At 30.7% G+C, this 11414-nt stretch overlaps 1 protein-coding gene across 1 annotated transcript in view; it reads left to right on the top strand.

The window, feature by feature from the left end:
- Window positions 1-5690: 5690 nt before the first annotated feature.
- LOC139481749 (uncharacterized) overlaps window positions 5691-11414 on the top strand; it is a 42848-nt gene continuing 37124 nt past the window's right edge. Inside the window, exons 1-5 of the mRNA XM_071265240.1 lie at window positions 5691-5852; window positions 6535-6560; window positions 7617-7712; window positions 9726-9824; window positions 10595-10693. Of these exons, the coding sequence (XP_071121341.1) occupies window positions 6543-6560; window positions 7617-7712; window positions 9726-9824; window positions 10595-10693 (312 nt within the window). The 5' untranslated portion in view covers window positions 5691-5852; window positions 6535-6542. The remainder of the gene's footprint in view (window positions 5853-6534; window positions 6561-7616; window positions 7713-9725; window positions 9825-10594; window positions 10694-11414) is intronic.

The following is an 11414-nucleotide window of genomic DNA, read 5'->3' as shown; positions in this document are numbered from 1 at the left end:
TTTGTTTACATTTGCCCTTACAATGCTTTGTATAGCTAACTATGCGATGGGCTCTGCTAATTGTTGAAGACCTAAAGTTGTTAATCTCTCTGTCATTTTGTCTCTTGCGGTGATTTGTCACATTGGCAGTCATACCACTTCTTCATTTTTTTATATTATAAGGGAACAGGTAATATTTCGAGTTCAATCATTTAAAGTCTTTTTAAATGTTTACGTCAACCGATACTTATTTTAAATATTCTAGGTGCAATATAACATTAAATCATGTATGTTTATTCGTGCGGGGATTCTTTTTAACAAAAATAGACAAAAGAACACATTATTTCATATTTCAAAATCGGGTGTAGTTAAAAAGGTTTCAAATTTTATTTCATATTCATCTTTAAAATATGTTTAAAGATTTTGACGTAAGTTTTTTTTTTGCTCTCTTGTCTTTAACATTTATTAAAGAACTTTGATGATCTGTTCATATTTCTATTTAAACAGGTTCTCTTTTGTCTATTAGAAATTTCCACATACCACATCATCTTTTTTTTATATAATAACGGAACAGGAAATATTTCGAGTTCATTTATTTAAGGCTTTTTAAATGTTTACATCAACCGATACTTATTTCATATACTCTAGGTGCAATAAAAGGAAGAGTTATGTATATTTATTCGTGCGGGAATTCTCTAACAAAAAAATCGGGTGTTGTTCATATTGTTTAAAGGTTTCAAATTTTATTTAATATTCATCTTTAAAATATCTTAAACAGATCTTTTATTTACAAATGTAGCAACGTGTTACTAAACTTTAAACAGTTTCGATAAATGCTTTTATAGTGTGTACCATAAGACTCAACATGTAGTAAATCAAACGTACATATTTAATGTACAATGTGATGGCTATGATACAGAAACGATATTTACAGACAACAGTACTATAATTGTACTGTATACCTTTGTATGTGATTTCTGATGCCCGTTCAATGCATTTTATAATTAACTTCAACGCTTAAACGATTAATATTTTCTTCTGTGAAAAGAAGATGTCGCATTGTATTACCAATATATAGTATCAATAATACACCAAAAAGCCCGAAAAGCTATGTTTTTGTTGTTCTTATTTTTATCGGTTAAGTAGATATGGTTGATAAGTTTGAAATTTTCTCTCGGATGGAGAAAAAAATAGATATTTTTCAGATGGGGAAAACATCCTGATTATTATATAATAATAACTGCATACTTTTTTCATATCACAATTCTTTTTTTCTCACTACAATGTCTATCTTTAGTTCAAATTATTGACTTATTAATTCCAATATGAATCTATGGAGTGAAACCAAATTGATATAAATATATAATCAAACAAACCTTACAATGAAAAAAAAAACATTTGCTGTTTCGAAAAGTTGAAATAGATCCCGACCAACGAAGTTTAAACATCAGTTTGATTAGTTGGTTATTTTCTTTTTGACACAAGGTCAACTTGAATGCGAACGCCAAATGACAAATCGCGATGGTGTCATGCGTTTATTATAACAAAAGTGCAATAGTAGGAAATACTATGTTTAATAATGATTGAAATAGATTCAATATTTGGATGTCCCTTTTTAATTTAAAAAGAAATGTAGTTTTAGGTATTTAAATATTATCTCTTAATGATTTCTTTTCTTTTGTTTAACAAAAGAAAACAAATTAGATCACCTTAGCTGTTTTGGTTGAAAAACCTTGGGTCCTCAATACTTTTTTTTACTATTAAATTTGCAGATTCGATGGTCACTGATGAGTCTTTTGTAGACGAACCGCCTGTATGGTGTCAATAAATATAAGTGTTGAATCATTCATGAAGTATTCATAAGTTCACTGCTCAAGAACAAATTGAACAGTTGTTTTTATTCAAGACAAATAACCATTGAGTATTTACGTTTTTGTATTTTCGCACAAAACAGTCACAATGGCTAGTTAAGCCACTGAATATAATGCTAATGGCCAGATTGATCATGCTGCATGCCATTCAATCGTTATTAGGCATTTGTATCCATTATCAGGTTGTCTGCATATTGAAATTGTAAAATATCAACTGCGAGTCACAATATTAAAGATTGTTGTACAGTGAGCGCGGTGAACAAGTTCAAAGATCATTTATATTGTGTCTAGTAGCTGATATTTTACAATCTCAATATGCATACCACCTAATATTTAATTTATCTGGCGGCATTTGCGTATTTTTGCATTTTTTTTAATTTATTTTTTTACCAGCAAACTGGAAGCTGACGTAATAAGTTCGGGTTTTACTTATCAAGACCGGATCAAAATATTCGACTTCATAAACCATGATATACAATTTTACTAAGGATATATAGAGCAGAGTGATATAGACAGTGAGACGGTCGTGAAGCTGTGTTATACGTTTAGTAAATATCAAAATGAATAAGACGTGCTTGTATATACGCTACCTTTAATGGATTAAAACACGAGACTAGAAATGACAATTTCATATCAGTATACATTAATTCGATGCCGTATAAAATTAATTAAGACCAGATTTTACTTATTGCATATTGTCAAACTAATATTTATAGTATCTCTTTTATTAAATCAATTGACTTTGTTAGTTCTTACCCTTAACCTTTCGTTTCACTTTGAATTGTCGACTGTTTTCACATTTACGATTCAAATAGTTCATTTTATTATCACCTTTGTTTATTGTTTTGAAATACTCGTCACTGACTTTTTGATAATGATAAACTGAAGGTTGAACGACTTTTTGAAGTCATCCCGGATGTGAAATAAATGTTTACATGTATACATAGGATACTATATAGTAGCCATTGATTTAGTTTCCTGCGAATCATGCTAATGTTGACATTTTTAACATTCCACTAGGGGGAGACGCAATTTTGGAGATTTTTGGGGAATATTTTGAAGAATCAACCATGAATGATAATAGCATGTACAAACATTTTTTATTTGTCCTTCAGGGTTCATCTGACCTGGACTTCATTTGCATAGTTCACGCCCCGCTTTCCCCCGACTGTAACCTCCCAAATTAGACTTATCACAGGGTTTGTACTTATTAGAGCAACATGATGGTTGTCACATAAGGAACAGGATCCTCTTACCATTCCCGAGCACCTGAGATCACCCTGGTGTTTTGTTTGTATACTGTTTTTTGGGGGGTCTGTTTTGTTTTTTTATCATTTTTCGTCATAACAACAGTTTTCTTTTCTGGACTATTGATTTTCTGTCAAAATCTTAACGAGTTTAAGCTTTAAGGTGAATTCTGAGTATTTTCTGATGAGGTAAAGTCCGAGAAACCCCCCAAAAAAGTAAATAAACAAGATGGATGAAAATAAATCGTTATATATATTTCTTTCGCCAAATTCTTTCGCAAATGACGAATTTTAATCGCCACAATTATTATTTTTTCGCATCTTGCGAAAATGGGACCGCCAGCGGAAATCCTGGTACCAGATATAGCTGACCTTTTGCTTATGATAACTGAAAAACAAATCAGACTACGTAGTATACCGCTGTTCGAAACTCATAAATCGATAGAAAAAAAACAAATCCGGGTTACAAACTAAAACTGAGGGAAACGCATTACATATAAGAGGAGAACAACGACACAACATTAAAATGTAACACACACAGAAACGAACTAAGCATTAGACAAAATCCGATGAGAATAACAAATATAACATCAAAACTAAATACCTGAATTTGGGATAAAAAGGTACCGTGACACGTCTTATAGTAAATTGTGAATTCACACTCAAATATAAGAGAAAAACAAACGACACAACAGAAACACAACGTTAAAATGTAACACACACAGAAACGAACTATAGTATAACAATGGCCATATTCCTGACTTGGTACAGGAGATTTTTTAAAGAAAACAATGGTGGGTTGAACATGGTTTTGTGGTATGCCAAACCTCCCGCTTTAATGGCAATGTTAAAAATAACATTAAAATGACAACATAACATTACAGAACTACAATACAAATACATAGGAGAACATATTGGACAAAGAAACACACGAATAATTGTATACATAAATTGTGAATAATAGCTAACAAAAGGCATCAGGTTTAAAATTTAATACGCCAGAAGTGCGTTTCGTCCACACAAGACTAACTAGTGACGCACAGATACAAAAGTTCGAAAGCCAAAACAAGTACAAAGTATAACAGCACCGAGGACCAAAAGTTCAAAAAGTTGTGTCCAATACGGCCAGGGTTTTCTGCTTGGGATAAGAACATCCTTATTATTTAGAATAATTTATACTTTTGCAAACAGTAAATTTTATAAAATGACTATATACTAGATATACATGATTAAACTGAAGTATTAACTAATTACAGAAAAAAACCCGGATACATTTCATACACCAACATAATCCAACACAAAAAAATACACACCCGAGTAGTCAAAGCCTCAACGCAAAAAGTGACTTCACATTTGAAATTGTAAAAAAGCACAAAAAATGACGTCACATTTGAAGGACTAAAACTATTTCTCAAAAATAAGATAGAATAAGGATTGATTTAAGATTATATTTGTACTAAATACTGATATTACATTTAATAACAAAACAAAAGCTTTTATCACTTGAAATTGTTCCCTCATTAACGATGTAGTCATTACATTGAAGGGTTACTCTCATTTGAGGAGTTGTTTATTGCATAGATTTCTTCACAACGACAGTTTTCTTTTCTAGACCATCGTAAATGAAAAAATTGAGACGTAAAACTTTGGCTGAAACACGTCGTGTCACTCAAACGACTTTAAAGTACTCTCTCAAATCAATTATATATATCAAAGTCAAAGGATAAAGTTTTTTATCGGAGATTTTTCTTGCTCCGCTTGATCAATTTCAAGTGATAAAAGCTTTTGGTTTTGTTTTAAAAACCACTTTTTAGTACAAAAGGGCACAAATAACTGTACATCTTTCTGGTATTATTTGGTCAAAACATGTCCAAGAATTGTGTTATACTCCGGGACTTATATCTTCTTTATTTTTAAGAGTAAGTGGTCCCCTCTTTTAAAAAATTTGTTCAAAATATGACGATTTTTTCCCCTTTTAAGTTACAAAAAGTTCTTCTTTTTAAAAGTAAAATGCTTAGTGTTTATTCATTACAATGTAGACTCTTAGATAAGTTTGAGAGAATAATCATAGACAACAATGGGACAAACTCATTTTTTTAGAGGGGGGAAGAAAAAAGGGAAAATATATTTATGTTACTTGGCGAAAAAAATAATAAAGTGGCGAAAAATATATTGTTTTGGCGAAAGAGGTGGTGAAAAAAATAATTGACCCAGGGGAAACCCTGTCTGGTACATATAAAATGATAAGGTATACATGTCTGTCTGTCGGTTTTCAGCTGATCTTGACCTCGTTTTTCTTTTGTTAATGTTTCAGTGCAGGCGGACCTTCTTCTTTTTGGAAGAGGATATAACTTATCATCAATGAAATATAGAAAATTGATCGACGGCTTTACCTTTGAATGTATACCTATTCATTTACCAGTGAACATTTGTAACATCCAGGTTGATTTAAACCTTTTTAAATGAGGCCCCTGTTCGTGTCTGTCTGTTTGATTATATGACTGAATATTTCAACATATTGAAATGTAATGATAATCTGTAAATCAAGCAACACAGCTTGTGCACTTCTGTTTACAACTTTATTTGTAGATTCTGATTGACTGGTGGCAGCTGGCATATGTAATATAAAGTGGCATTAAGGCAATGATGTCAGTCTGTATGATAACATGCTGAAGTGCAATTAGAGATTGAAGAAGTGTCGCTTGTAATTCCTTATTTGCAGTTGCAGAACTGAAATCATCAGATTTCAATTCTGGTATTTAAGTATACTTATATAAGCCAGAGGCTTTACATTAACAAGTGGCTAAGTGAAATCAATGACCGTTTATCTATAAAAACAAATACAAGTTGTGGTATGATTGCCGTAGCAATAACTCTAGACGAGAGACAAAAACAAACAAAACCAATTTTGACAAATAATACAGGACTTTTACATTATCATTTTTCTGATATAGGGCTATCATGGCTAAGGTTCAAGATTGATGTAAGAAGGAACTGTTTGAGATGTTTCTTTGTAATAACTTGCGAAACATTTAACCAAACCTTTTAAATTTTTCATATGTTAGTTTCAAGTGTCAAAATGGCTGGCAAGTGTGATGGCGCCATTGTTTACTCACGCTGTTCAAGTTACATGAGTTATGGCTCTCAATTGTTTTAACAATGACACTAACTGTAAGCAAAATCTGTAAGTCATGTTTACAGCATCTTTTAAAAAAAAGATATATTTTTTCAAATCATTTTATACAAGTTTATATTGTGGTATGTTATAAAACAAAGATAGATGTAAATCATAATTTGAAGAAAACAGAGATGTTATCAACTTCAAAATCTGAAAATATAGGAACAATCTGAATATGACAACAAAAACTAAATATTCCTTAGAAAATTGCATTTCCTGTGTACAAACATGATAAAGTGGTTTCTTTTTTCCTTTGCAGGATATATAATGGCAAGTTGGGATGAGGTAAGATTTTCTTCTTTGATAGTCATGAGACCTAGATGTTGTCGATAAACTGTACAGAATACTATAGGTGTTCAGTATTTTCCGGAGAGAAGATAATATGAATATGTCAATAGTGAAAAGAATTTCAATATACAAAAATCAAGGAGACAATAAAACATGACATAAGATATTTCAAAACACACACACAACTCTTTAAATAACAAAGTCAATGCCAAGGCAAAAAATTAAAACAATGAAATTTCATGCATCAGTCATCAAAACATAACATAGAAAAATAAAGACCGATCAACAAACAACCTCAAAAACCAAGAAATCAGATGCTGAGCTCGAAACTAAACTTAATTCAATTGTCTAAAGTCTTTTCTAAAACAATCTCTGGAATAATGGACATTAAAAGTCATCAACTTTACTCCCCATTGTTAGTAGCTGTCAGTGTATATAACATATAATGATAGTGTTTTCTTTTTCTTCTGCATGATATACTGGCACGTTGGGATGAGGTACGATGTTCTACTTTAAATTCAATGGTCATGTGATCTATGTTGTCTATAAACTGTGCAGAAAGATACAGGTGCGAAGTATTCTCAGAGAGAGAAGAGGAAGAAATCAAAAGGACTTCAGTGAAAAGAATTTCAATCTACAAAAATCAAGGCAACAAATAAATTGACATAAGGTGTTTCAAGACATACATAACTGTTAAAGTTAAAAAGAAAAAGTCAATGCCAAGGCAAAAAAGAAAATACAATGAAATTACATGCAACAGGCATCAAAACATTTCATGCATACAAAAATTAAGGACCGAACAACAAAAATCCTAATAATAATCGAGACGGATGTCAACATTGATGCATGATACAAATATCTAAAATAAATTCTAAAAAACACTATGAAATTATCATGATTATTGACAACAATTTCACTCCCCTTTGTTAGTGACTGTATTTAATATAAGCTATTGTAATTGTAAAAATGATGCTTGTTTAATTCAAGTATATCATTTATAATACATTTTGTATTTTCAAGAGTTAAAACTGTTAAAACTTTTTTTACTTGCAGAAACTTCTCAGAGCTGCAGGGAATGGAAACATAAAAGAGGTAGAAATATGCGTCAGGAATGGAGCTAATTTGGAATATACAGATCTTATAAATGAGGTAGAATATAAAAAAAAAACATATACAAGGATTTATTTACAGTTAGCACATGGTGAATTAGTTAAAAACCACACTAATTTGTTCTCAGTTATCCAATGTGAAACAGAATAATTGCTCTTTATTACAGGTACTCCTACAATTAGAAATATACAGTAGGAAATATCATTACACACCCAATTTATACAATCCTGTATTTAACACACAGTGAGACACATGTTAACACACCACCAATGTGTACAATGCAGTATTCAACACACATTATGCACATTGAGAAACATCATTACACACCACCAAGGTATACAACTCCTTTATTCAACATACAGTGAGGAACATCATTACACACACCGATGAATATGATTACAAATCCTGCATTTAACACAAATAGTCAAAACATCATTACACACAATTTATGTATACAATTCTGAATTCAACATACAGTGCAAAACGTGCTGACACACCATCAATGTATACAACTCCTTTATTTAATACACAGTGAAAAACATAATTACACACCATAAATGTATACAATCATGTATTCATCACAAACAGTGAAAAACACCATTTCACACCATCAATATAATTATACAACTGTATTGAACAATAAAAGTGAGAAACGTCATTACAAGCCACATCAGATCTTATGAAACACTTTTTGTTCATAACATATAGCACTTAAATCTTTACTAACAACTGTCTTTTACTCAGCACATAACAATTGACACTTAAATAATTATACTGATTAACCACTCCTGTACTGAAGATGACATGTGACACCTAACAATACAACATTCCATTTACCATTCCAGTTTAGAACATTACATGTGTCACATAATCATTCAAACTTCATTTACAACTTAACATGATAATCCCAAATAATCGATCATAAATATACACTTTTTAAAAACTTTTAACAATATCACAAAAATCATTACACGACATCACTAAATTTATCGGTTTTAAGATATTCTAAAAATAATCGTGCAATATCACTTATGCTATCCGCCGTTTTCTATGTACCTTCGATATAGATATTGTTAAACATGTGACTATCCCTGATCTATTGAACATGATACATGATAATACAACCTCCATTTGCACTACAGTATGAAACATAACGTGATATATGATTGAACAGCATTCATTTACCAAACAGTACTATACATTTCAAGTGACATTTGATCGTACAATAATTAGTTTCCAACACACAGTTCAAAACATGACAAATGACATATGATCATACCACATTTATGAACCATTACCATGAACCTAGTATAAACATGACATGTGACATACGCTCATACAACATTTATTTACCCAAAACATTTCTAAACATGACATGTGACATATGATCATACCACATTTAATTACCAGTACCGTGAACACATGACATGTGATATATAATTAAAAAAAACATTATTCACAACTACTTTATAGAGCATGACATGTCACTGTGACACCTGATCATTCAACATTATTTACCACTCCTGTACTAAACATGACATGTGACACCTGCTCATATAACATTCATTTACAACTCCTGGTTTTAAGGTTTTTAGAAACACTAATATGTGACAATTTCAAATCATTATTTAAACCTGTGACATGATAAAACGATTCTTTTACTCAAAAGAAGCATATGACATAATTATAATATTCAACTTTAAGATATAATTTCACATGAAACTACATTTGTTATGATCAACACCAACATGTAACATGGCAATACCCCTATTATACTAAGCACTACCATGTTACATGACCATTTCTTTTTATACTCAACACGAATCTGACAATACCACTTTTATACTCAACACAAACATGTGACTTGGTAATACCACTAGCATTCTCAACATCAACATGTGACATGGCAATACAATTCTTATACTCAACGTCAACAAATGACATGGCGATATTCAATTTTGTCCACTGATTCATAAGATATATATTTTGTTAATATTTATGACACAATAATTTCCAGTTTTAACACAAGTTTATTATATGTTGATATTACAGTTTGGAAGGACACCATTACTATTTGCTGCTGAGAAAGGACACCTGGAGGTTATTACTTATCTGGTTACCCAGGGCAGCAAATTAGAGGCCAGAGACTGTGTAATGAGACATATTTTCTCCTCAATCTAATCATACTTCAAGTTATACTGAATCTACATAAAATCATGTTGTTATTCAGACTGATTTGAAGGACAACAAATATTTGTTAGACTTATATGAAGTGGGGTCTCATTTTATTAAGTAGATTTGAATCAGATAGTAAACATGGTAAAGGTTTTATTTGGTTTCTTGACAAAAAAAAGTTTTGTAAGTTTTCGGTTTTCATAATTAGTTGATGAGAATAAATTGTGTTAATTTCTTTTGTCAGATAATGTTAATTCGTCAGATCTAATGTTTAACATCTTTGGAAAATAACAAATATTTGTGTTTATTATATAAAGTGAAGTTCTTTTCATGTCTCTTTGTACTGAATCAGAAAAAAGAACAGGTTTTTATGTTTCTGGACAAAAAATGTTTTCTCAATTTTGAACATTCTACTGAATCAATAATAAACAACACATACTTGTTAGAATTATTTAAAGTGGGTTTCATTTTGAATGTCTTGTTTAGCCGAGTTCATTGATAAAAGTATTGTTTTTTATCCTTGGAAAAACTATTTTTATTAACATCACAGTAATAATGGAAGTTCTGACATCTCACAATAAAACAAATTGTTTATTGTTTAAGTAAAATATTAATGAAAGTGTGACTGGGGTTTTATTCAACTTTGTCAGTTGATTCATATGATTTATATTTTGTTTATATTTATTACACAACATTGTCTAGTTTATGACACAAGTTTTGATATATGTTATATGTTGATATTATAGAATGAAAATACCCCATTAATATTGGCTGCTGAGGAAGGACACCTGGAGGTTGTTACTTATCTGGTTACCAAGGGCAGTAAATTAGAGGCCAGCGATGTGGTAATGATAGATCTTCTCAATCTGATCATACTTAACTTTATACTGAATCTACACAAAATCATGTTGTTAATTAGACAGATTTAAAGGACAACAAATATTTCTTAGAGTTATATGAAGTGAGGTCTTATTTTATTAAATAGATTTGAATCAGATAGTAAACATGGTAAAGGTTTTTTTTTGGTTTCTTGACAAACATAATTTTGCATGTGTTTGATTTTCTTAATTAGTTGATGTGTTAATGTGTTTTGTCAGATGATGTTAATTTTTCAGATCTAATGTTCAACATATGATGAAAATTACAAATATTAGTTAGAATTAAAAACCAATTGTTCAGAGGACAATTGAAGGTCTTTCCACCCATAGATCAATTTTGATATAGAACTATAAAAATTCAGTTTGAAATATCATATCCAGCGTCAAATGATAACTTATTGTACACTGATTCCAAAAGTATATGGTTTCTGTACATTTTTTTTCTAAATTAGGGAGATAAACTGTTACTTCCGGTTTGAAATATGTCACTTCCGGTTTTATTGGATAGTTTACTTGATACTGATTCCAAAAATATCTTGTTCAATATACTTTTACACTAAATAAGTACAAAAAATAGCTACTTCCGGTTTATACCATGCCACTTCCGGTTGGCTTTCCCATGGTCAAGTGTCTTGCAACGTAATGCAAAAAATTCCATGGCTTTATCATGTATACTTTTGTAAAAGCA

The sequence above is a fragment of the Mytilus edulis genome, chromosome 7, assembly GCF_963676685.1.
Source record: "Mytilus edulis chromosome 7, xbMytEdul2.2, whole genome shotgun sequence".
Taxonomy (NCBI): Eukaryota; Metazoa; Mollusca; class Bivalvia; order Mytilida; family Mytilidae; genus Mytilus; species Mytilus edulis.
Note: the sequence above shows the minus strand (reverse complement) of the source record. Positions and strands in the feature narration are given on the sequence as shown.